Below are 25,318 nucleotides of genomic sequence, written 5' to 3'. Positions count from 1 at the left end.
GTGTGTGTACCAGTCTGCAGATACGTCTGGGTAGTGCATGTCTGGATGTGTGGGCATGTGTGTTTTCTGAACAGCCAGAGGCCTGGACCCCCCACGTGTGCCTTTGTGTGCCCGTGTGCACGTGTCCGTGTGCATGTGCCAGCGTGCGCACACGTCTCAGCGTGTACGGAGCTGGGGGATGCAGGGCTGCCGGGCTGCAGGCTCTGGGAGAGAATCTGACAGAACGAGACTTGCCGCAGCCCCCAGCCCTGGGAGCCTGTTTTCCAGCCTGCGGAAGCTGTGAGCCCGTGAACTCATCTTATATTAATAGCTGCTGTCTCCTCACTTATTGCAGGGAGAGGCGGTCATGGCCCCAGCGGGGGCTCAGCACTCAGGGCTGGGCTGCCCACCTCCCCACACAGGACCTGGGAAGAAGGGGAGGAGAGATGGGCCCCACCCCCACCCTAGGGCCTACCCCAGCAGGAAGGCAGGGCTCTGGGCCCCAGCCCTTGCCTCCTCCCATCCCAGGAGCCCACACTGCCCAGCTCACCCTTCTGGGCCTCTGTAGCTGGCTGGGATCAGGCATGGGTTTGGAAAACTGGCAGAGGCAGAGAGGCTGGACGGCTTGGCTAACCCCCAAACACACACACACACACACACACACACACACACACACACACACACACACACACACACACACACACACACACACACACACACACACACACACACGGGCATGTCGTACTGAGCAGCCCCAGGCTGAGCACCAGATGAGTCTGAGGCTGAAAAAGACATAGAAGGCTTCAGTCTGAGGGGGCAGACATGTCCCTTCTCTCAGGGACCCTCAGTTGGAGGGGAAACACAGCCCTGCCTTCAGGGGCCCCCATTCTGATGAGGAAAGCAAGACTTCTCTATAAATGTTTCCTAAGGAGAAGTGTAGCAAGGCATGTTGTATAAACCACAGCTTCACAGGCACAGGAGGTCTCGGCCGAGGAGGCTTCCTGGAGGAAGCACGGGGCAGGGGTATAGGGAGGACCTGAGCCGTACCAGCAGAACCCCGGGAGGAGGGAGAAGCCAGCCAGCCCCACCACGCACACAGGCTCCAACCCAAGGGCAGACTCAGACATCCCTCAGGGTGGGCCCAGGACCCCAGATACAGATTCCCAGAAATGCCTCAGACCCATCATACCACACCCTGACAGACAGAGGAGGACCCACAGCATGGGGGCCCCCCACAGGCCCTCCCGGACACGAAGCTGACAAGCATCAGGCCCTGCTGGGCCCTGGAGCCAGAAGCTGGGATGGGGAAGCAACGGGCTGAGCCTGCCGAGGGTAGGATGGCCACCGGGCCCCTCTCCTTCTGGACAGTGATAGGAGATCCTCAGGAGTGTGGTGAGGGCAGCAAGGAGGCCCTTCCCTCCCCTGCCCCTCCCTAAGGTCTGGGGTTAGTCTGGAGACCCCCAACTTTTCCCCGGCCCAGGGACAGGCCTTCCTGCACAGGTGTCCATGCTTGCTGTTTCTGAGCTGCTCCTGAAACCCACTCCTTCACCCAGGAAAGAAACAGATTTGGGGTCAAATGGACCTGGGTTCAAATCCCAGCTCAACTCCTTACTAACTGTGTGACTTTAGGCAAATCAAATGTCCCCTTCAGTCAGGCCTGTCTCAGCCTATTATTTCAAAATTACACACGCTCCCTGTGCCCCTTCCCTACTTTGTTTTTCTCTGAGGACTTATCACTCTCTGACATTAAGATTGGCCTTGAGCTAACATCTGTTGCCAATCTTCCTCTACTTTGTATATGGGATGCTGCCATGGCATGGATTCATGAGCGATATGCAGGTCTGCGCCCGGGATCCGAACCTGCAAACCCCAGGCCGCTGAGGCAGAACGCGCGAACTTAACTGCTATGCCACTGGGCTGACCCCTGACGTTACCTTATTTTTAACTTGTCTCTCTACTACTGTCTCTCCCGGCTAGGATTTAAGCTGTCCATAAGGATGGCAGTGAATGAATGAAGGCCCATTAATCTCAGAGTCTCAACTCCTTCTTCTGTAAAATGGGGAGAATAATAATACCAGCCCAGAGGCCGTGGTGATATTGTGTGAACTGTTTGGCCCAAAGCTTGGCAAGGGGGAGGTGCTTGCTGAGTGGGGGTCTTTTCTCAGTGACCTTCCATGAAGGTGGGGAGAGAAGATAAGGCTTGACCTGACCTGGTGGGGCCTCCCCACTTTGTGCCTGACTGGAGTTGTGTGTAGCTCAGTCCAGGCCTGCCCTCCACTGGCTCTGACCCAGCCCCTGTTGGCATGTCTACTCCCCTTGGACTCCTGTGGCCACTGTTGGGGAGGGGTCTTGAACACCAGGCAAAAGAGCTCTGGCCAGGGAAATGGAGAAAAGACCCAATTCCCAGCCTGGCACAGCTATGTGAGTCTGAGCAAGTGGCTGCTCCTCTTCAGGCCTCAGTCTCCCCATATGTACAATGAAAGGGTGGGCCAGAATGCTCTGAGGGCCCTACCTCCAGGCTTTGCACTCCTGTGAGGCCTGGGAAGCTGGGAGGCTTGGCTAGTCAGGGCTTCCTCTTCAGCCACACCCCAAACCTGCTCCTGCCCTTGCCTGTGAACCCATTCTTTCTGCTTCCAAAACACCCAAACCTCAGGGGCCTACACATTTATGTCCTCAAAGGCATACAAGGGCACATGCATACACTTACCATCACTCATCATTGCTTAGGAAAGAAGCTCTTCCAGCTCCAGAATGACCAGACCCCATCCAACCACCTCCCAAATGTGGCTGCTGGCTCTGAGAATGAACCCCAACACAAGTCATGGTCCAGGATGTCCTAAGCCCCAGGCTTGGGAAGGAAGGAGATGAGAGGCCATTGGCCAGTTGACAGAGCACAGGTTCTGGAAACAGATGTTCCCTTGGGCCAGTCACTAACCCTCTCTCGGCCTCAGTTTCCTCATTTGTAAAATGGAGACAATATTACCTGTGCCATGGGTGCTTGTTAGGCACAAATGAGATAACACAGACTTTGCACGGTGCCCAGCACACAGTAAACACCGCGGTTAGAAGGGGCTGTTGTTATTAAGGAAACTGACATACTTTGAGCATATACTACATACCAAAGCCCCAAACTCAAGCTAATGTGGGCGGGATGTGGGCATCCTCAACCCAAGAAAGGTCCATCACCCCTGGTTCCTGTCTCCAGAGGGAGGTGCCCAAGTCAGAGCAGAAAGGCCCATCAGATTGGCATCCTGAGGAAGGGGTGTCACCTGCCAGCCACACTCCACCCTGGGTCTCCAGCTCCCCAGATCCCCCAACAGGCCCTCAGGCCTGGCCTAATACTCCCATTCCAGGCTCTCCCCCATCAGGCCCCATTCCACCCTCTCCACGTACACAGACGGAAACATATTTATCACAAAATCATTTTTTATTGAGAGTTGGGTTGGGGACAGAAATAGGGAAGCACTGGGAGCCATACCCCGGTTGGCAGAGGGGTCAGGTGTTGACTCGTGCCCTGCCTCCTCTAGGGCACTGCTGGGTGAGGCCTGGCCCCCAGCCTGGCTGTGGCACTGGACACCAGGCTGGAGTGGCGTTGGGGTTGCTCTGTCTGGTCACGGCTGTCTGACCGGGCTGCAGTTTTCCCCAAACGGCCACCAGAGGGCAGCTGGCCCCCAGCGCAGAGGAATTCTCGGTTGCTCAGGTGATGGCTTCTTAAAAAAATAAAAAACCAGAGGCTGGTGTATTCCTCCTGCAAACCCGAGGGGGGCGGGCCTGGGGAGAAGGCTCTGGTTTCTATGATCTCTTCGATAAAAAATAAGCAAAAATAATAACAAAATACATGGTTTCTCTTTCTCCCTTTCCCCCCTCTAGGAACTGAGGTCAGAAATGGGGGTGTGGGGATTGGGAGTACCCTGGTATGGCCTGGATTTCAACATGTGGGTCTCTTTTTTCCCCCTTACCTCCCATAAATAAATTCATAAATAAATAAATAAATCATAAATAGATACTCTCTTTGTGTACATATATATAGAAAAATCTTTCTCTTTGTCCTGTCTAGGCAACTGAGTGACTAACCTCTCTGACTCTTTAGCTCAGAAACTCGAAAGTAAAGTGACATGGTCAAGGTCAAGGGAGGGGGAAGGTTGGGGACTTGGAATGGCACTGTAAAACACCCAGCAGAATTCTGGAACTCCAAGCCAGCTTGGCTGTGGGACATTTCTGAGTGGAACCCTGACCACCTGAACATTCTAGAACCATGGAGCCAGCCGGGCCCTGCAGGGATCTGAACAGAATCCTGTGAAACACCCAATGTCCTAGAACTCCAGAACCACCTGGGTCTTGCGGGTGTGGAGCTAGGGGGTTGGAACGAACTCCTGGAGGACCTAACATCCTGGAATTCTGTAGTGATCAGGGCTGAAGGGTCACCAGGATGCGACTAGACATCACTGGGGGAGCGGGATCGGAAGAGGATCTTGGAAGAGGAGCAGCAGCAGCAGATGGCCCACAACACCTTCTGCACGTCCTGGTTGCGGAAGGCATAGATGATGGGGTTGATCATGGAGTTGTAGGTGGCAGGGAGCAGGGTGAGATAGGTGTAGAGGGGTGGGGAGTGGGCATCACCCAGCAGGCAGTAGACGGTGAAGGGCAGCCAGCAGGCGGCAAAGGCGCCAAGCACCACGGCCAGTGTGGCGATGCCCTTGCGGGTGGCCACGTAGTGGGAGGCGGGCAGCAGGTGCCGTTGGAGGGCAATCTGCTGGGCATGGCGGCAGACGATGCGGCAGATCTGGGCATAGAGCTGCAGCATGATGCCAAACACCATGAAGAAGGCAACGGCCAGGACCACCAGATGGTTCTTGGAGAGTGGATATACCACGCCACACGTGGCCCGGGCATCCAGGCAGTTCCAGGCCAGCACAGGCAGCAGCCCCAGGCCCAGTGCGCCCCCCCACACTAGGGCCAGCATCACATAGGTCCGCGTCACGGTTGTCTCTGAGTAGTAGGTGAGGGCATTGTACAGAGAAAGGTAGCGATCTACTGTGATGGCCAGTAGGCTGCCAATGCTGGCAGTAAAGGCCATCGCCAGGACGCCAACCAGCACCAGGCTCATCTCTGCCGAGCCGATGCAGAAGACAGCAGCAAAGTGCAGGACCAGGCCCAGGCCCGCCAGCAGGTCTGCCACGGCCAGGTTGCCCACCAGCAGGAACATGGGGGCACGGAAGGCAGGAGTGCCCACAATGATGGCCACCACCAGTGCGTTCTCACAGGACACCAGGGTGCCAGAGATGCACAGCACTACATCCCAGGCCCTGGGTGAGGGCAGCGGTGCAGCTGGGCCCGTGGGCCCCTCTGCTGAGCCCACACTGCTCACGTTCACGTTGCCTGGGCCAGCGGAGAGCCAAGCCAAGGGACTGCTTGCACCCCACATTATGGTACCTGTAGAAGAAAGGCCCTGTGAGAAGCTGGCAGGGCTAGGTGCTGGGTGGAGGAGTCTGGAGGGGGTGCGGTGCCCCTGGGGATACGTGGTGGGGGTCTCTCCCTCAGGGTAACTGGCTGGGTCACAATGCCTTGTCCCCCCACTCATGCCCCAGGGCTCCTTCTAGGATACCTTTGTCCTCTCCCATGCCCCCGGGCCAGCAGGATCCCTGTCCTGGGTCTCTTCACACTTCCTTCCAACTCCCTGGGTCCTGCAGGCCTCTTGCTCCCACGTGTGTGACCAGAGGAGAACCAGATGAAGGACTACCATAAACGGATGGGGACCCATAGGATCCAGGAGATGCTGAGAAAGACCCAGGACTGGGGGAGGGAAACACATCTCAAGACTGAGAGCTGCTCTGCTCCCTCCCTATGAGGGAGGATGACGCTCAGTTTCTCAGGCTGCCAGACCCCTCACGATTCTCAGTACTGCCAGCCCCAGGCTCCGCCCCCCGGGAAGGCGCGTGAAGCTTTCACCAGCCCCCACCTTGCACTCCTGGGGTAAGAACACCTAGGAACTCACCACACCCCGCCCCAACAGACACTTGCCCAGACTTTTGTCCCAGGCCGGACCCCTCTTTCTGCCTGAACCATTGGGTCTTTGGAACAGACACCATCTCCTGAAAGTCAGGATCCTGAGTCAGACCCCTCCTGCTCGGACACCTGGATCTTGGGCCTGACTCCGCCTCCTGCCCGGATGTCTGGATCCCCAAGTCAGACACCTCCTCCTGCTCGGACGCCTGGGTCCCTGCCCTAGACGCCTCCTGCCGGCCCAACTTCAGATGACCTCGGGTCGCTGTAGGAGTACTCAGCCGCACCGGCTCACCCAGCTGACAGCTCTCAGCATCCGGACACTGGGTGCTAGCCTGCTAGCCCAGAATCGGGATTCCGGGTCTCGACCTCCGACCCCCGCTAACCCGCCGGCCCAGCGTCCCAGCACCCTGCGTGCACTCTCGGACGCCTGGTGCCCGCGGCTGGGCCTGCTACTCACCTCTCGGGACTGGGCGCGGCTGGGCCGAGGGGAGGTTCCGCTCGGGTCCGGACGGTGCAAGATGTGCGCGGACCCCGAGAAGCCCCCGCGGCCGCGGGAGAAGCGGCGTGAGTCACCCCGCCCCGCCCCGCCCCCGGCCACCGGTTCAGTGACGTCAGCGGCCTGCCAGCCAATGGGCGCGTCGCGCTGGAGCGCAGCGCGTCGCGCGGCATAGTAATAAGGCCTCGCACCGCCCGCTCCCCCATTCATAAAAAGCGACCGTGGCCGCGGCCCCGCCCCCTCCCGAGTTGGCCCGCGCTGTCCTTGACGCGGCGCCCTCTGCGGGCTGGGGGTTTCGGGGGCGCTGGTGGGAGATCCTTGGAGAAGTCTCGGGGAGGCTGCGGAGGATGTGTAGGGGGAGCGGAAAGGGGACCGGATAGGTTGTGGGGTGATGGGACTTTCGGGTGGCAGAGACAGGCTGACGGAATTCAGGCGATGGAGATCGAGTGATGGGGCTGAATGGGCGTCCCCGCTGAGGATGACGGGGGTTGCCAAGATGATGGGGCCCTGAGATGATGGTGACAGGAGCACGAGGGAGCAGGGAGGTGGGTGGCAGTGACGGTATGAGCATGGTGACAGGATCTTGGGGGATGGTGGCTTGGGTCGCTGACGTAAAGAAGGAAGCCCCCAGGGCAACCATAGCAAGTGTCGGGGTGACTCTGTGGTGCGATGGGGTTCAGGGATCCCAGCGTAGCAGAAGCGGTGGCAGGGAAAGAGAAGATGGAGTGTCCAGGTGATGGGACTTCAGGTCACCATGACCCTGTCACAAGTACTGAGGTATTGAGGTGACAAAGCTAAGTGATGAGGGTTATTGAACCTTGGAATGAAGATACTAAGTGACTGTGGTGAGTGGGCCCCAGGGTGAGTGGGACAGGGTAGAGGGTCTCGACTCACAGTGACCAGGCAGGTAAGTTGCTGCCGGGCAGGTCCTGATGATGCTGGGGCTGGGATAAGGAGCTGGGTGACGTCACTCATGTCAGCCCAATAGCGCCCTCTCAGCACGGGAGGGGGGTGCCTGGCAAGATTTCAAAACCTGAATTATTTATTCAAGGATCTGGAGAGCCAGCAGGGTGGTATAGGGGGGGCACTTCTCTGAAGCAGGAGGAGAGGGGAGCTGGGAAGAACTTGGAAGCAGAAAACCTGGCAGCTCAGTCCCCAGGGCAGCCTCTCTCAACCTCCCATCTCAGGCATCCTGGCAGGGTAGGGCATGGAGGAGAAGCTCCCTCTTCCCCAGCTCTGCCTGTCCTTAGTCCCAGGGAACCACACACACCCCTCCAGCCAGTGACTTCTCCAGAGGTGACAGATATGGCCAGTCCTGGGGGAGGGGACCTGGCTGCTCCTCCTCCCTCTTTCTCTAGCTTTGATCCTCAATGGAATCACCCAGGCCTGTGGGATGGCGGTGGTGGGGAGGGATCAGGTTAGGGCTTGAGGAAACCAGAGGGGCCCAGATCCCAGGCCCCACCGACTTCTCCCCGCAACACAGCACTACTGCAGCTCCCACCGTCAGCGTGGGGCAGGGGGAAGGAGATGACAGGCTGGTGGCAGGGTACACGGGAAGAGGAGAGGGTTGGGGCTGGGAAAGATGATGCACTTCTGGTTGGACGTGGTTAGTTTAGGGTGCTGAGCGGGTGGAGGTGGTCAGGAGTGTAGACTGGATTCAAATCCCAATTCCTCCATTTCCTAGCTGTGTGACTTTGGGTGAGTTTCTTAGGCTCTTTGTGCCTCTCTTCTCATCTGTAAGATAGGGATGATGTTAGTATCTACCTCATAGGATTGTGGGGAAGGCCTAGCACCTTATCAGCATTGGCTGTGTTGGCCACCAATAGTATATCTGGTAGGAGGAGGACACCCAGGAGGCACAGGTATGCAGGTAGTAAGTGAGGTTCTAGGGGTAGATGTCATCCCCCAGGGGAGGGAGCAGAGAGGAGGAGGAGCCTCAGGGCACCCCACCAGCGAAGGCACAGACTGGGGATAAGAGCGTTCTTGCTCCTGGGCCTTTGCACTGGCTGTTCCCTCCGCCTAGAACCCCTTCACTTCATTCAGGTCTCTGCACCCAAGCCACCTCTTCTGAAGCAGGCTTCCCTGATCTCTCTCCTAGATTACCACTCCTCTCCCCATCACTCTCTCCCTCCCTTCCTTGATTTATTATTTTTCAGATCACTCAGCACTCCTGCAATTATATATTTATTCATGTATTTTCTTTTTTTACTATGTGTCAGCCCCACCAGAATATAAGCTCCATGAAGGTAGAGACTGCTCTCTTCTCCGCTGGGGAACAGCCCCTGGCACGTAGCAAGTGGTCAACAAATAACTGTTGACTGGATGATTAAACTAAAAAGCAGCATCTGGAGAAAGAGAAGGAAAACAGAGTAGTAAGGTGTGCAGTGTCAAGGAAGGTGGGGGCGTCAGAGAGAGAGAATACACGGGCAGCAGCACTCTGGGACTCAGGGATCCACTTTTACCATCAGAGCTGGGTGCCAACAACTGTCCAGCTGGTCTCTGACAGGGGTGAAGGCTGCTGGGAGTTGGCATGAAAGGCGTGTGTGAGAGACTGTCATCTGCTATTCTGAATGGTAATGATAATTTTTTCTTTTAATTTTCATAGTTTATTAATCCTCTCATGAAAAATCTGCACAATCACCACAGATAAAGTCATTGCAGAATCTTTGGTCCTTCTTTTTGCCAGCACCACCGTTGACCTTTGGGGTCCCCCTGACCTTCGTTCCATTCTCACATTCCATTTGCTGTTTTCTTGAGGTCTTCTCCTCATGCAGGCCATGTCTTGCAAGGCTGTGTTTGGGTTCATTTTTCTTTGCATAATCCAAGGAATCATAAATCCTGCCCAAGCTTTGCTTTACCACCACCAAAATGGGTTCTGAATCCAAATACAAAGACGACATCTGGTGTGGTCTTGTACATCTTGGCTAGTTTTCCCCAAATTTCTGTCTTAGGTACTGTTGCCTTCCCAGGGTGAAGATATCGATGACCATGCTTCCACTGAAGTAGTTGACTGGCCAGAACATCCTGATCCGGATAGTACTGTGTTGTTCACGATGGAGGTCGATCCTCAGGCAGCCAGGGAGGAAAAGAATGCAGTGATGTTTCCAACCCTGAGAAACCCCGGAGACCCAAGAGACTCGAGTGAGGCTGCGGATTTTTATTTGTGCACTTTATCTCATGCTCCAAAACTGCCCCATGCCAACTGGACAGTTGAGGCCATCACTGCCAACCAGGTCTCTCTTCCCCAAAGACCTGCTCTCTAGAGGAAGGGGCAGCCCTTCCTCTTCTCTCCTCCTCATGCCCTCTGCCCTACATCCTTGCTTCCTCCCCACCAATGACAGCCCCTCCAATCCTTCCCACCTACCAGGTGCCAGACCAGAATCCAGTGCTTATAACAACCCTGCATTCCCATTTCATAGGTGAATCCCAGAAAAGCCAAATGACTTGCCCCAAACCACACAGTAAATGGCAGAGCTGGGATGTGAAGCCAGGATGTCTCTATATTCCCAGAAGGGGCTGGGAGTGGTTTGACTAGGGCGGACAATACCTGCAGTTCCCCAGGTGGCCACTAGATGGCCATGAGCACTCACTTCCAGGTGAGACTGCTTTCCTTACCTCTTTTCCCTCCATCAATCTGGGGACCTAGGCTCTCAAGGGAGGTGTGAGTGAGAGAGACACAGACAATATCCACACAAGCTCCTTGCCCGAGCCCCGAGAATCTGGGCATCGTCAGTGCACACATTCTTCAAAGACCCATTCATTCATTCAGCCAACATTCACTTAGATTTCCCCTGGGCTTGGGTTTGAGTGGGTGCTACCGATAGGGAGATGATCCAGCCACATCCCTGCATTTTCAATATTCAGTGAATATTTATTGAGCATCTACTATTTTCCAGGCAGGGTTCTAGACACAGAGGATACAGCAATGAACAAAAATCCCCGCCTTCTTCATGGAGCTTCCTTCTGACAGGGAGAGATGGACAATCTACAAAAAGGTACTTAATATATTGAGTAGGGAGCCTTTGAGGTCTCACAGACCAGTGGGACAGTCAAACATGTACACAAACAGCCACAACATGGTACAGTATGGTTATTTAATAAACACCTCCTTAATAACAGTATGGTTATTTAATAAAAACCTTTATGTGTGCAGGGAGTCAGCTACAGAAGAAGATACACATAGTTCCTGCCTTCATGGAACTTAGAGACTAGAAAACAAATGACTAGTTAATCATACATTTGACACATGCTCTGAAGAAAAAAGGTGTCGTGATGCAGAATAAGCAGGAGACCTCTTTTAAGTAGGGAGGTCATGGAGTGAGTCTCTTGGAGAGAGAATAGAAGAGTTTCAAGGAGAGGGCACAGCAAGCGCAAAGTTGCTGAGAAGGGAAGGAGTTGATATGTTTGAGGAATAGAGAGGAGGCTGGTGTGTCTGGAGCCCAATGAGCCAAAGAGGGAGGTAGGAGTTGAGCTCGGAGAGGTAGGCAGTGGGAAGATCAGGTAAGTCACGGAAAGCAGAGAGATGGGAGCCACTGGTGGGCTTAGGCAGGGGTGTGATATGATTTCACCTATGTTTTCAAAAGATCACTTACTGCTGAGTGGAAAACAGACTGGAGGGGATGTAGAAGCAGGAGTCCTACTAGGAGGTCACTGCAGTCACTCAGGTGAGAGACGGTGAGGAGTGAGGGCTCAGGCGCAGGAAGGCAGATGAATTCAGATCTACCAGCTGGGACGAGTGCTGCAGCAGCTCAGCCTTGCTCTGAGACGTCACAGAGGGCTTCCTGCAGGAGGTGGCCCTTTAGTGGTGTCTTGAAAGATTAGTTTGCCAGACAGATGGAGTCAAGGGAGGAAGAGGAGCCTCCAGGAGAGAGAACAGCTATAGGATAAAGGCAAGGAGGTATAAAAGAAGGTGTGTATTGGGGGAGGGGCTGTTCTATCTTCTTGGAGAGTAGGAAGGTGTTGGGGTGAGCCCAAGACATGCTGGAGAGACTTCTAGAGCCAGCAATCACAGTGTTGTGGAGGCCAAGCTATTAACTAGAAGAGACTTGGTCAAATCCATGGTTTCAATAGAGCGCTGCACTCTGAGGGCTGATTTGGGGAGGGACCCGGAGGCTGAGGGGCAGCAAAACCAGCAAAGGGAAGACAAGGGAGCAGGACCCAGGAGATATGTAGAGGCAGAATCTGCAGGATTTTAATCTGGGGGCTGAGACAGAGGGAGGATGTGAAGAGGAGACCATGGTTTCCTCTTGGGTCGCTGCGGGGATTGATGGGGGCTCCCTGAGTGGGGAAGAGGGACCAGACAGTTTCAGGGGCCTGAGAGACATCAGGTGGAAGTGCCCCAGAAGGAGATGGACCCACAGGAGGCACAGCAGAGGGGAGAGTAGCCTCTGGTCTTCTTGGGTCCTGGGTTCACATCCTGGCCTGCCTAGTTGTAACTGTGTGCCACTGGGCAGGTGATTTTTCTTCTGAAGCCTACAAACTGGGGATAACAAAACCCATGCCTAGAAGGTAGTTGTATACACTAGATGAGAAGCTGCAAGTAAAATCTCTTAGTAGAATGTATATTCTGCTAGTAGTAAGTGGTCAGTAATTGTTAACTATGTATTATTAGTTACAGGTGTGGCAGCTGGCGATGGAGACGACACTTGTTGGTTTTCAAATAGGAAGTGATGGCAAAGGAATAGCCGAGATGACCCAGAAGAGGTGGAATAGGGCTCAGGACTGAACTGGGCCACGAGCAACGAAGAGGGGGAAGGAGGAAAAGGAGAAGCAGATAGGGGGAAGAGGAAGGGAAGAAGGTGGGGGTGGGGGGGTGGGGGGCTGGGGGCGGGGAGGAAGAGGAGGTGTCCTCTAAGGAACCTGAGACGTGGCTGCAGAGGAAGAACCAGAAGAGGAGGGTGCCTGGGCAGGAGGTGCCAGGGCAGGAGGTGCCAGGGCAGGAGGCAAGGCCGAGGGGAAGGGTGCAGAAAGACCCGATTGTCCCAGTAACAATGAGACGGGTGACTTGGGCAGAGGGTGTGGTGGGTCGGAGGCTGACGTGGTGGGCTGAGGGACAGAAGAGAGCAGGGCGCCAGGGGTGAAGCGACGTGAGCAACCAGAGCCTAGGGGCCACCCTGTCCCCACAGTCGTAGGGCCTGGTTGGAGGGTGCATTCGGCAAAGCCCCGCCTGCGCCGAGCCAAGGAGGCAGGAAAGTGACCTCGCTTCAAATCCAGATTTTGCCACTAACTGTGACCTCCGACTAGTCACTCACCTTCTCTGAGCCTCAGTTTCCTCGCCTGTGAAGTAGGAATAACTCCCTACTCAGCAGAGTTTTGGTGAAGCTGCGGGCGGGGCATCCAGGGACCAGGTCGGCGACTAGTCCTGGACCCCTCTCCTTTTGCCTGAGCCCCGCCCCAGACCACCGGACCCAGCTCCTCCTGACCGAGGCCACTAGCCACGCCCCTATATGGCCCCGCCCCGAACCAACAAACCCCGGCCCACCTGGTTGCGCCACTGGCCACGCCCCCGGCCCAACCACGCCCACCTGGCCACGCCCGCGTTGCCTGGGTCTCGCTCCCCACACCCCGGCGGAGCCGAGTCCAGAAGGGACGCAGCACACCAGCTCTCCGCCGACCCCCAGGCCCTGACCCCGCGCCCATGGCCGCGCCGGGACCCCGCGCCCTCCGGGCTGCGCTCTGTGGCGGCTGCTGCTGCCTCCTCCTGTGTGCCCAGCTCGCTGTGGCTGGTAACGCGGGCCAGGGTCTGGTTGGGGCCCGGGCAGGGGCAGGTGCAGCGTGCCCTTCACCCAGCTGCCTGCCCAGGAGCAGTCTGGGCTTAGGGGGCAGGAGGGGGCTTTCCAGATGTGTGCAGGACGTCAGGGATGTGTTGAAGGGGGCTCTGGCTGCGTGTGGAGCCCTGTCTGTGTATATAGGCTCCAGATGTGAGGGATTAGGGAGCTTCAGGTGTGTCTGGGGGCAGCGGCTCCAAATGGCTCTGGGAACCCCAGGTGTATGCAAAGAGAGGGGGCTCTGGGTGAATGTCAGGGAGGTTCTAGGTGTGTGTAGCCATGTGTTTGTGGAAACTCCAGGTGTGTGGTGGGGCTTAGGGGATCTGGGTGAGTGTATGTGTGCAGAGGGGTGAGAGCCACAGTGGTAGGGAAGAGTGTCTGTAGCTGGGGTCAAGGAGTTGCTCCCACCCCACTCCCAGGTAAAGGAGCTTTGGGCTTTGGGCGAGGAGCCCTGCTCCGCATGAACATCTGGCCAGCTGTCCAAGGGGCCTGCAAACAGCTGAAGCTCTGTGAGCATTGTGTGGAGGGGGACAGAGCACACAACCTCTCTAGCTGTGTGTGGGAGCAATGTCGGCCAGAGGAGCCAGGTATGGAGTTGAGCCCTCCCCAAGTCGAGTGTCCCCAGTTCTGGACCCCACGGCCTTGGCCCCTCTCCCCACACCTCTTCCCTGCACCTTCTCCCACCAGGACACTGTGTGGCCCAAGCTGAGGTGGTCAAGGAGGGTTGCTCTGTCTACAACCACTCAGAGTCATGTCCAGGTAAGGGGACTCCCGCTGGCTTAAGCCAAGTTAGAGGGAGGGGGCTGAGGTGGCCCCAGCCACAGCTTGCCCTTCAGGAAGGAATCAGCCTCCCCTCAGGAAGTGGACTATGCCCATGAACACCCAGGTCCAGTTCAGTTCTGCCTTCAGCTCACTGAGAAGTCCTTTTCCCTCTCTGCCCTATTTCCTCATCTGTGAATTGATCCAGGACAGGCCCGTGGACGAGATGGGGGAGTTAGCTCTTCTAGTTTAAAGCATAGTGAGGACTTTGGAAATTCAGAATGGAATGCGGGGAGGGCTTCCTGGAGGAGGTGGCATCAGAGATGATGCTTAAAGGTAGAGAGGGAGAGAAGGCACATCTGGTGGAAGGAATTGTGTGAACTAAGGCTTGAAAGTACTTTGGGTAACCATAGACCTGGGACAGAGGGCCTGGTCAAGTCCAGGTGTTGGCCTGGGCTGGGGTCTTGATGGGAGTCGGGGGGTGGGAAGGCTGATTTGTTATGGATTCCCTGTCTCTTCAGCTGCCCATCACCACCCCACCTATGAACCGAAGACAATCACAACAGGTAGGCACTACCTGAGGAATGGGGCGGCGGGAGGACTAGAAGTCCAGGGAGGGACAGAGCTGGGCTCCGGCCCTGATGTGCTCTGTGACCTCAGCCCTGTGGCTTCTCCCTCTGGGCCTATTTCCTCACCTGTAAAAAGGGTTGGGTACTACCTCACAGAGTGGCTGTGAGGATTTTATGAGAGGATGTATAGCGCCTAGTTCCATGTCTGAGGCACAGAAGGTGATCAAGAAATGATGGTTCCCACCCCTTCTCCCCAGTACCAGTTCTGAGAACTCAGGTGAGCCCGCAGGACCTGCTGAGGGTACTGGCTCAGGTGCTGAGGGTACTGGTTCAGGTGCTGAGGGTGCTGGCTCAGATTGTCAATAAGATGTCCTCAGTGACTACCTACTGCAATCTCCAGGCCCAGAGAGGGTCACAGAGCAGGTTCCCAGCAGAACAGAGGCAGGAACCCCACCCCGTGGTTCCCACTGCTCCTCAGGACCTGGAGGTCAGCAGGCTTGGCAGGGATGGCTGAAGAGGCTCTTGTTTAATTAAAGCCAGAAATGTGATCTCAGAGGCTGAATTATTGATGGCTCAGCTCCCTCCGGCTCGAGCCCCAGATAGGTCTGTGCAACTCGTTTCTTCCCTCTTCTGCTCCTCTTCCCCCAGTGTCCTTCTCTGGTGCTGCAGCTGGGACTGCCCTTTGCCCTTCATATTCTCAGACCCCCTTACACAAGCTACGCCCTCTGGGAGGTGGACCCAGCTCCCAGCTGGGCCCCTGCCCACTGCCCCAGAATGATCTTCCACCACCAGCCCTGCCCTGCACTGGGCACCTGGCCCAGGATCTGAAATGGAATCCCTGGTGGGAGTTGATGGCTAACGTGGCCCAGCTGGGAGCCACTCAAACAGCCTGGCAACTGTGGGCCCTAAGGCGGGGCAGGGGAAAGGGTCAGGGTGAGTCGGTGTGAGTCTGGCTCTGTCCTTACCGTGAGGTGACTTTGGACAGGTCTGGCCCTCAGAGCCCAGCTTCTCCCTCTGATGTACATTGTCTAGTCTCCATTTATCCACTCAGTAGGGTGTGGGCCTCCACTCTTCCTCTGCTCCCTCCCTCTCTGAGTAAGGACTCTGACACTGGGTGACTCCAGGATCTCAGGACTTAGGAATCCTGAAAGGAGACCATATCATCTGTATCTGGCTGTGAACCCTGAGACCCAAGGCCAAAAGGGCCTCTGAGCCGAGGGTCTCTAGACGCCCCAGTTCTGGGTCCATCCTCACCCTGTTAGGCCAGTGTGGGAGAGGGAGGCTGGAAGGGAGCTCAGTCACCATCTAGTCCATGTGACCAGGAGGCCCGGAGAGGGTGTGAGAGGCATCAAGCCACAGAACAACTCAGGAACAGAGCCAGGGCTGGTGCCAAGGCCCCGCCCTCCCCAGCCAGGCACTGTCCCTCCCACCAGGCACTCCCCAACTGCCCACAGGATCTGGACTGAGCTTCTGAGCCTGCTGTTCAAGGCTCCCATAGTGAGGACTGGGGCCTCCAGGTGACCTGTGCCGGTTATTGGGGTGGGGCTGGTCCATAGTATCCTGCTATGACCTCCACCCTGCAGGGAGCCCCCCGGTCCCCGAAGCCCACAGCCCTGGCTTTGACGGGGCCAGCTTCACTGGGGGCGTTGTGCTGGTGCTGAGCCTGCAGGCGGTGGCCTTCTTTGTCTTGCGCTTCCTCAAGGCCAAGGGCAGCACCTACCAGACACTGTGAGTACCTGGCCAGCCGGCAGAGTCTCAGCTCCTTCTCCACCCGACTCCTGCCCCTCGGGTCCCCTTAGTGTCCTGCACCTTCTTCTCAATGGGGCAGCCCTAAGGGCAATGACTCCCTCCCGATGGCCCCCACATGAGCCACACCCCTCCCTTCTCCCTCCTCCAGGTGTGGGGTTCTCTCTGGGTGTTGGCTGGGGCCAGGACTCAGCCTGGGCCCTGTGTCTGGGAGCCTGGCTGAGCCCACCTGTCTTTGCCCCCTCATGCTGCCAGCAGGGAGGAGAACCAGTAGGTGGTAGTCCAGGCGAGCCTTGGGCCTGCAGCTCTGTCCTGCCCGGGCCATGTGTGGTTTGGTTTCCCTCTGAGAAGGCGAGCTGCTCTGAAGCCCCTGTGTGCTGTGTGTGCTGTGGGGCAGGTTGCCGCAGCCTCCATTAAAGTGTTTGCTATTCTGGCTGCTGCCTTCTCTCCAGGGGTGGTGGTCCCAGCGGAGGCAGGGTTACCGCCCTGAGTGCCCTCTCTGTCTGGCCTCTGCAGAATCTGACCCCCTTCGGGCCTGGATTCCACACTGAGGGGAAGGAGGACGAAGAGGCTGCCCTCTTGGCCCCCTTGTGGGCATTGGGGGTGGGAAAATCTTGGGTTACCAATTTCTGGCCCCTGCCGGCACTGAGCAGGCTCACTGCCCAATATCTGACATCCTCTTCTGTCCTGGGCCTGGTACCTGCAGCTGAGAGCATCCTTCAACCACCCGCTGTCTCCTCTGTCAACCCTGAAGGGCCCCCGCCTGGCACTGGGTCTGTGCCTGCTTCTTCCCACCGACCTGGCCTGGGCACTGTCCCCAAATAAAGGAACTCTTTCCAGCACTGTGCTTCATGTCCTGTGCCTTGGGCTGTGTTTGGATTGGATGGGGTGGGGGTATGGCCACTGGCTTCTCCTCAATGGGAATTCAGCCTTGGACTGTTGCTGTCACCTTTTAAAATATTTTCATCTGGGGCCGGCCCTGTGGCTTAGCGGTTAAGTGCGTGCGCTCCGCTGCTGGTGGCCCGGGTTTGGATCCCGGGCGCACACCGACGCACCGCTTCTCCGGCCATGCTGAGGCCGCGTCCCACATACAGCAACTAGAAGGATGTGAAACTGTGACATACAACTATCTACTGGGGTTTTGGGGAAAAATAAATAAATAAATAAATAAAATTATAAAATATTTTCATCTGTTCCATGTGATTAATCCCCTCCCCCTGCCCCTTTACAGAAGAGGGTACAGAGCTCAGAAAGGCAAGTAGACTTGCTCAAGATCACACAGTGGGACGGGGCAGGGCTGGGCTTTGGATCCAGGTTTTTCTGACTCCAGAGTGAGCAGAACTTCAGAACTCCTGCAGAGGCATCTCCAGGCTTTCTTGACTCCTAAAGTTATATCTCTGCCCTGGTGCCAAGGTGGAGACGCCCCCAGGACTCTCGACAGCCCTTTCCGTGCTCTGGCCTTCCTCACCCAGGCCCTCCTGGAAAGCCCCGCCCATGCCCGCCTCCCACCCTTCACCCCCCATCCCTGAGCCCAGATGTCTTCCCTGAGTAACATCTTCCACCCATGGGGCACTTGCTGGACACCAGGCATGTGGCTGAGTCGGACATTTAATCCCATGACTGTCCGAGGAAGCTGAGAAAATAGAGAGTAATGGTTGAGAGTTCAGCCTGTGAAGCCTGACTGCTCTGTGTGACCTGGAGCAAGCTCTTTAACAGCTCTGGGCCTCAGTTTCCTCATCTGTGAAGTGGGGTAACAGCAGTATCCATCTCAGTGGGATGTGGGGAAGGCTCAGAGCAGGCGCATGTGCTCCATCTTCTTCATTCCAGGACACCTGTCCACACGTTCAGCTGTGCAGCCTGCGGTGGAGCTTCTATGCTCTTCCTCTCCCAGGCCTAGCCTCCCTGCAGGCCTCACAGAGGGCTCGCCTGCCTACACATGGCACCACCATCCACAATGCCCCTCTTCCTCCACGCTCACTTCACCAAAGCTCCCCATTCTCTCAGACATCAGCCTCCCCTCGAGCCACACCTCCAGCCTCCTGGATCTACCTCTGGTTACCCAGCCTGACTCGCTGTCTCTCTTCTCCAAGCCTTTGCACAAACAGTTTCTCATTCCTGGACCACCCTCCCCTGGCTTTTCCAGCCAGCACTTAAGTGCTGGCAGGGATAATGCCCATTCTCTCTGGGGCTGAGGCAGGAAATGCCCCCATCTCCTGCTGGCTTTCACTCAGTTAAGGAAATTTCTTTACTGAATGTTTTCTTTTTCAAAAGTGGTAAATGCCTGTAAGGAACAAAAGGGCGATACAGAGGTTTATATAAAGAGTGAGAATTGCTCTTCCTCTGGTCCCACTCCCCAGAAATAACGATGGTTCACAGTATGTTTCAGACCTTTTCCTGTGAATTTACAACATACAGACACACATTTAGCTTTTTTAAAATACAAAGTGGGATCGTTTATACATATTGTTCTGCCGCTTTGTCCCTTTCGTTAGAGATCAGATTTGCCCTATGACTTGTCCAGATGGTGATAATTTATGCCTGCATCCTCTCAGTGTCCAGTTGGGTCATTTCCGCTTTGCTTATTAGAAGCAGCGCCGAGATAAACAGGCTTGTCCGCAGATCTTGGCACGCCTGTGGGAGAGTTCGGGAAGGACAGATCGCTGGAACTGGAAGGCAGGGTCTCAGAGAGGCCATCTCGTGTATCTATCCTGTCTGGCAAGCTCAGCATCCCCCTTCCCTGACACCCCCTGGATCTCACTCTCCCCACCCCTACAAGCAGTAGGCCTGGCATAGAGGAGGCCCTCAGGGAGGGTTTGATGAATGAATGAATGAACAGATGAAGGAGCCTTCCCTTTCCTCCCCTATGACCAGAGGTCTCTGTCCAGCTCAGACCTCACCCCTCACATTTGGACCATGGCTGCTGCCTCCGCACTGGCCTCCCAGCCTCCAGGCCTGCCCTGCATGGGCTGCCCATGCGATTGGCCTATATTAGCAGCTGTTTGCTAGGCGCTGCCAGGGGCTCTCCAACGGACTTGAGGGTGGGCATGAAGTTGCTTTGCTAAGGGTGATTCTCCCTGGTAGGGGGCATGGACTTGGGCAAAATCTCTGTGACTCAGGGCACATAACTGCCAGAGAGCACAAGTCATGTCCTGTCTCTAGGCCTCAGTTTCTCCTTGTTTATTCATTCATTTAACCAATATTTATTGAGCATGTGCTTTGTACCAGGCCTATAACCCATGGCCAATAATAATGACGATGAGCAGGGCTGTGTAAGGATCGGAGGCGATGTGCAAAGCACAGCCAGCATGACTTGTGGAGCGCAGTAGGTGCCCAACAAATGGTAGCAGTGGTCATTTTTAGTACTGTTGTCAAGGATGGGGGAAGGATTCCTAGTGGCGATGGCATTATGGCTGGACTGTCGTGGACAGGCGGAGCTTCACAGGTAGAGATGAAGAGGAGAGCATTCCAGATGGAAGGCACAGAATGAACTAAGGTTCAAAGGCAGAAAATCCCTATGGGAATCTAGCGGCCTGGAGAGATGGCTGGGGAGCCCTGGAGGCCAAGGTCAGATGTTGGACTCCATCCTGGTTGGACAGGACAGAGATAGCACCCATTCTCTCAAGGGCTGAGGGACGAAATGCCCCCACCTCCTGTTGACTCCAGCCTGGGTGGGGTGTCCCTGGGGAGAGACAATTGAAGGAAGTCTTGCTTCACGTCCTCCCACCGGCCTGGCCCTTATAAACGGGTGTCGTCTCTCAGGGGCACCAGCAAGATGGGCCGACTGTGGACCCCACTCTCCCTTTTGCTCCTCTTGCTTGGGAAGGCTGCCTGCCTGAAGACCCAGGACCACCCTAGCTGCCCAGGTAGGGGTCCAGGGTGCCCTCCCCAGGAACCCACCCTCATTCCCTCCCTGGGTGTCCTTCTCCCACCCAGGCTCACTAGCCTCAAGGAGCATGGTGGGAGTTGGATAATCTGGGCTCTGCGCATAAATGAATGCAAATAGTGCAAAACCTTGCCAGCTCCGGAGCAAGTGTCCTGACAGCTAGAATCTGGGAAATGGAAAGAGGACTGCAGGGGGGTCTGGGAGGAACGTGCCCACTCTCCCCATGCCCTCTCTGTGCCCACCCGGCCCTGCGTCTCCTGCAGAACCCAGGGAACTGGAAACCAGCAAAGTTGTCCTCCTGCCCAGCTGTCCTGGAGCCCCAGGAAGTCCTGGGGAGAAGGGACCTCCAGGTCCTCAAGGTGAGAGATATGGAGGAGCAGGCAGGGACCTGGGGTAAACTGGGGGGGCTGGGGGTGCAGCAATTACTGTCTGTGCTGAGAGGCCATGACAAAGGGAGAGGAACCTACTGTGTGCTGGGCTCCAGGCTGGGTGCCAGCAATCTAGGATCAACTTGGCAAGGTAGGTGGTACCATCCCCATTTTACTAAAGGGGAAAGTGAGGCTCAGAGAGGATAGGTAGTTTGCCCACAATCACAGCCAGTAAAGGGTGCAGCTGGGATTTGATGTCTGGCTCTGAATCCCTCGTTGCTTTTCAGCCCGGGGCATCGGGTGGGACTTAAAGCATCTCTGTCTTTGGGATTTCAGGGCAACCTGGACCACCAGGCGAGATGGGCCCCAAGGGTGAGCCTGGTGAGTGTGTGGGACCGGGGCCTCTTCTCCTTTCTTTGCTTCTGTCCCTGGACTAGAGAGGGGACTGTCTCTGCTTGGCTGCTGCTCAGGATTGGCTGTGACTTCCCTCCCACAGGGGGATGGAAGGCTGGGAGGAGTTGGGAGGGTTAGAAGGGCCTGGGCACTCTCCCCTCAGGTGGTTCTCGGGCATTTCCCTGGCGGTGTCAGACCTCAGAGTCAACACTCGGTCTTTCCCTGGAGCAGGACATCCGGCGACCCTACTCCGGTGCCAGGAGGGTGAGGCAGCATTTGCAAGAGCCGAGAACTTGGAATCAGGTGGTGTTGGGGTGTTGGTGGGCCACCGGGTGTGGCCCAGCCCTCCTTAGAACCCCTTTCAGGGGCCCGAAGGAGCCGAGAGGGCTCCTGGAGTTCCACACCTGGCCTGTTTCATTGCCTGTGGTGTGGGGGTTGGGGCATAACTTGGGGAAACCCTCAGTCCATCTCCCCTTCCCCAGGCCCCAGGAGCTGCCAGGAGCTGCTGACCCAGGGTGCCACCTTGAGTGGTTGGTACCATTTGTGCCTACCTGAGGGCAGAGCCCTCCCTGTCTTTTGTGACATGGACACGGAAGGGGGTGGCTGGCTGGTGAGTGTCAGATGGAGACGGGAATCCCAGGCTAGGCCCAGTGAGCACTTCTGCCCCTTGGCCTCTAGGGGGAGCCAGAGCCCACGGGAGCCAAGGCATTCTTGAGAGTAACTCACTGACAAACGTTTACTGAGCTCCCCTGAAGAAGTCTGAGAAGGCTTCACAGAGGAGGTGCCATTTGAAAGGGCCTTGAAGGCTGTATAGAAGTTCTCTGACAGATGAGGTACAGAAGGGCATTCCAGGTAGAGGGAAAGACAAACGCAGTGAGGCAGGAGAGTACAAGAGGGTTTGAGGGGACTGTGTGAGTGAGCTAAGAGCAGGTATGAGTGGTCGGCTGAGGTCTACTGGTGTGGGTCAAGCATAGGTTGAGGGCCTCTGCCAAGGCCAGTTCATGGAGGGCACTGAATGACTGACTGAGGAGCATGGAGGGCAATGGGGATCCAAGGATGAGTTTTAAGCAGGGGAGAGACCAGTCAGGCTTATGTTTTGGAAAGGTGACTCAGGCTACAACGTGGAAGATGCATGGCAGTGGGGGACAAGAGTGGAGACAGGGACACAGGTTAGGAGGACTGCAGAGGTCTGGGCAGGAGAAGACAGAGGGCAGTGGCAGCAATGGAAACAGAGACACTTAGACTGAAAGATATGTAGGAGGGAAACTACCGGGCCCGGGGACTGCCTGGCTTGAAGGAGGAAGTGCAGGGAGCATCAGGGTAAGGCTGGGAGTCCAGCTTGGGCCTCTGGGGGTGACCTTTCTGCTCTAATATCTTGGTTCTTATCATAGTAAATTAAAGCAGGTTATTTCGAATCTGACTCCCAGCAGGCCTGACCGGCTCCCGAAGGCGGGGACGATGTTTCTATCGTTTCAGTCTCCTCCAGGGCTCGCAAGGCTTTGGTGTGAACTTGAGTGTCAGTAAAAGTGAATAAGGGAATGTAGAGTTCATCAGTGTAGTCAGAGGCAAAGCCTACTTGGACTCAAACTTCATTAACAAGCCCCCAATCCAAAGGGGGGGTGTCCGCCCACCCCCCACAGTGCACCCACTCTCAGCTGCCACCGCCCCCTGCTCCTCCTCCCCCCACACCTAGCCTGGAGTAACAGCTGGTGTGCGGGCCTTCTCTGCCTCCCTAGGTGTTCCAGAGGTGACAGGACAGTTCTGTAGATTTCTTCCGCTCTTGGTCCTCCTACAAAGCAGGTTTTGGGAGCCAGGATTCCGAATTCTGGCTGGGGAATGAGAATTTGCACCAACTTACTCTCCAGGGTAAATTCCCAGCAGGGTCTAGGGAGCTTGAGGGGCGTTCCTCTGGCATTCTGGGATCTGAGGATCCCTCCGTCCCTGCCTCCCTCTTCCCTCAGGTATCTGGGAGCTGCGGGTGGAGCTGGAGGACTTTCATGGCAACCGCACCTTTGCCCACTATGCGTCCTTCCGCCTCCTTGGGGAGGCAGATCACTACCAGCTGGTGCTGGGCAAGTTCTTAAAGGGCACTGCAGGTGAGTGACCCTAAGGTGGGCCCTGGAGTAGGGGAAGAAGGCGAGGGAAGCTGGATCCTTTCCCAGCGCTGCCACTGGCTCCATGAATGACCCAGGGTGATTCCTTCCCCTCTGTGGGCCTCAGTTTACTCATCTGGGAAATGGCAATCGTGAGACACGGTGGTGCAGGAGTGAAGAATTTGGGCTCTGGAGGCAAACAGACCGGAGTTTGAATCCAGCTATGTCACTTACTAACTATGTGACCTTGGGCAAGTCCCTTCTGCGTCAGAGCCTCAGTTTCCTCCCCCTAAATGGGCAGGGAGGCAGGGAGGGCTGTTGTGGGAGCCATCTGAGATTCTGTTGAGTGTTAGCATTATCTGCTTTGGAAGAGGAACCAGGGAAGGCTTTTTTTCAGAGAAACAGTGACTTCTGAGGGGAAACTTGAAAGAGGGAAGTGGTTATGAGGAGGTACCTTAGGGGAGCCCCTTCCCTGCCCAGGCATCTGAGAAGTCCCTCCCGGCTCTCCCTGGCAGAGGTGCTCAGGCTGCCGATGGCAGCTGGGTGGAGACAAAGGAGCTAGAGGGAAGCTGGGGATTCTGGGAGGGCATAAGGCAGGGGGAGGAGCTAGTGGCTTTGGAGCCACAGTCCTGATACAAGTCCCAGTGCCCCTCTGACTAGTCGAGTGACCTTGGGCAAACACCCTGGCTCCTTAGCACCGCTGTTTTCTCACGGGGCCTGATAACATCCACCTCACAGTTGATCTGAGGCTCCTGTAAGATCATCTCTTCAATGGTGCCAGGCATGATGCCAGGCACCAAGATGCCTCCTCTCCTCTCCCTGCCAGGGGACTCCCTGAGCTTCCACAGCGGTAAGTCCTTTACCACCCACGACGCTGACCATGATTCAAGTGGAAGCAACTGCGCAGTGACTGTCCACGGTGCCTGGTGGTATGCATCCTGCTATCGATCCAATCTCAACGGGCGCTACGCGGCATCCCGGGCCACCGCCCACAAGTATGGCATAGACTGGGCCTCAGGTCTCGGCGTTGGCCACCCTTACCGCAGGGTTCGCATGATGCTTCGCTAGGGCACCCTGGCAGCCAGCACCCTTATCTCTCCTGTACAGCTTCCGAACCCTCGGCTACCCCTCCCTATTGCTAACCGCCTCTGTTCTCCTATCCACATTTAAAAATAAAATCATTTTAACCCTTTCCTGGCTTGCAGGACTCTTGTAGTTACTGGGGAAAACTCAAGAAGGTAGAGCAGGAACACAGGTTTCAGCTCCATTCAAGGAAGACCTTCCTTCCAATCGGGAAGATGGAAGGGTTGACCTCCTAAGGTAGTGAGGCTTTCATCTCTGGAGGTGTGCAAGCCAGGACCAGAGGAGCATTTAGTGAAGGACTTGGAAGGGATTCAAGCATCCACTGACAATGCAAAACCAGGTCTTGCAAGTGGATGCTTTTGTGGTGTGGATCACACAGCTTTCTCACGCTCTCTGTTGCCCCATACCTGTCCCTTCTAGGTTGTCTGTTTTCCACCCCAGCCTCTGTTGTAAGCCGAGTTCTTATCTTCTGCTACTTCTTTGCCTGTCCCATTAGGGGCTGGATGAACTCAGGGTCAAACAAAGGAGGGTACATTTCTCTTCCATGGGGCAACAGGGTAGTGAAATAGCAGTTACTGAGCTATCATTTGTCGAGCAGTTAATTTGCCAGAGCCACAGACTGTAAAGTGGCAGAGCAATAAAGAAAGAGTCTTATATCTGCAATCTGACAGGCAGTCCTGGGTTTGCATCCTGCTCTGTCATGTAGTGGAGTGATCTTGGACAAGTTACTCAACCTCTCTCAGTCCCCAGTTCCTGATTTCAGAGTCCACTGAGGTTTACACCAGGTTGCTGTCTCACTAATTCACACTAGAAGGTTAGGGATTCTTGGGAATTTGCAGCTGGGAAGCTATTGTAGCCCAAAGGCTGGAGTTTCTGGGGTTTGCCTTCAGATGGGTAGAGAAATGTTTGGGTGAGGACTCTTCTCAGGTCCCATGGTCATGTTCTGGGTGGAGGTCAAAGGTCAGCAGATTGGATTCTGGGGAAAGCAGCCCCCTGGCAAGAGGGCAAAGGCCAGGGCTCAGATGCCAAGTCCCATACCAGGGCTGAGGGCCTCCTGGCAGGCCGAGGAGCAGGCTTCCCCCATTCCAGTCCCTCCCTGCCTGCACAGCAGGGCCCTGGTGGACGCCCACACTTTACTGTGTTCTTCGGCAAACCCTGGAGATCTCTTTGGAGATC

General features: G+C 56.0%; 3 protein-coding genes across 5 annotated transcripts; 2 read left to right on the top strand and 1 right to left on the bottom strand.

Annotated features, from left to right (window-relative positions):
- Positions 1-3,329: 3,329 nt before the first annotated feature.
- On the bottom strand, positions 3,330-6,497 carry GPR3 (G protein-coupled receptor 3). Its single transcript, XM_058553364.1, has 2 exons — positions 6,443-6,497; positions 3,330-5,772 (listed from the first exon to the last, which is right to left on the bottom strand). Exon 2 carries the CDS (start codon positions 5,558-5,560, stop codon positions 4,415-4,417), a length of 1,146 nt encoding a protein of 381 aa, XP_058409347.1. The 5' UTR covers positions 5,561-5,772; positions 6,443-6,497; the 3' UTR covers positions 3,330-4,414.
- A 6,584-nt stretch (positions 6,498-13,081) lies between these two features.
- On the top strand, positions 13,082-17,205 carry CD164L2 (CD164 molecule like 2). Of its 3 annotated transcripts, XM_058553363.1 has the most exons (6): positions 13,082-13,206; positions 13,668-13,835; positions 13,936-14,007; positions 14,529-14,573; positions 16,160-16,304; positions 17,029-17,205. In XM_058553363.1, the coding sequence occupies exons 1-6, from the start codon at positions 13,119-13,121 to the stop codon at positions 17,030-17,032; spliced, it is 522 nt and encodes a 173-aa protein (XP_058409346.1). In that variant the 5' UTR covers positions 13,082-13,118; the 3' UTR covers positions 17,033-17,205. The 3 variants fall into 3 exon arrangements, with proteins under 3 accessions (XP_058409346.1, XP_058409344.1, XP_058409343.1); XM_058553361.1 differs by lacking the exon at positions 17,029-17,205 and having other exon boundaries at positions 16,160-16,607; XM_058553360.1 differs by lacking the exons at positions 16,160-16,304; positions 17,029-17,205 and having other exon boundaries at positions 14,529-15,300.
- Positions 17,206-19,558: 2,353 nt separating this feature from the next.
- FCN3 (ficolin 3) lies at positions 19,559-24,127 on the top strand. Its single transcript, XM_058551942.1, is given in 10 exon segments — positions 19,559-19,591; positions 20,012-20,051; positions 20,054-20,185; positions 20,469-20,564; positions 20,910-20,954; positions 21,198-21,230; positions 21,449-21,576; positions 22,703-22,832; positions 22,928-23,062; positions 23,886-24,127. Coding segments are annotated over 10 exon segments (1,014 nt in total).
- The last annotated feature ends 1,191 nt before the right edge of the window (positions 24,128-25,318 follow it).

The sequence above is a fragment of the Diceros bicornis genome, chromosome 13, assembly GCF_020826845.1.
Source record: "Diceros bicornis minor isolate mBicDic1 chromosome 13, mDicBic1.mat.cur, whole genome shotgun sequence".
NCBI lineage: Eukaryota > Metazoa > Chordata > Mammalia > Perissodactyla > Rhinocerotidae > Diceros > Diceros bicornis.
The sequence above is the reverse complement of the archived record's forward strand: the minus strand, read 5'-3'. Positions and strand labels throughout refer to the sequence as shown.

Excerpts from the sequence above, each read along its gene's own strand:
- GPR3 (XM_058553364.1), bottom strand. The coding sequence starts at position 5,560 with ATGAGTGGGGGGACAAGGCATTGTGACCCAGCCAGTTACCCTGAGGGA.
- CD164L2 (XM_058553360.1), top strand. The coding sequence starts at position 13,119 with ATGGCCGCGCCGGGACCCCGCGCCCTCCGGGCTGCGCTCTGTGGCGGC. Across the intron at positions 13,836-13,935 it reads ATGTCGGCCAGAGGAGCCAG|GACACTGTGTGGCCCAAGCT; the intron begins GTATGGAGTTGA and ends TTCTCCCACCAG. Across the intron at positions 14,008-14,528 it reads CCACTCAGAGTCATGTCCAG|CTGCCCATCACCACCCCACC; the intron begins GTAAGGGGACTC and ends CTGTCTCTTCAG.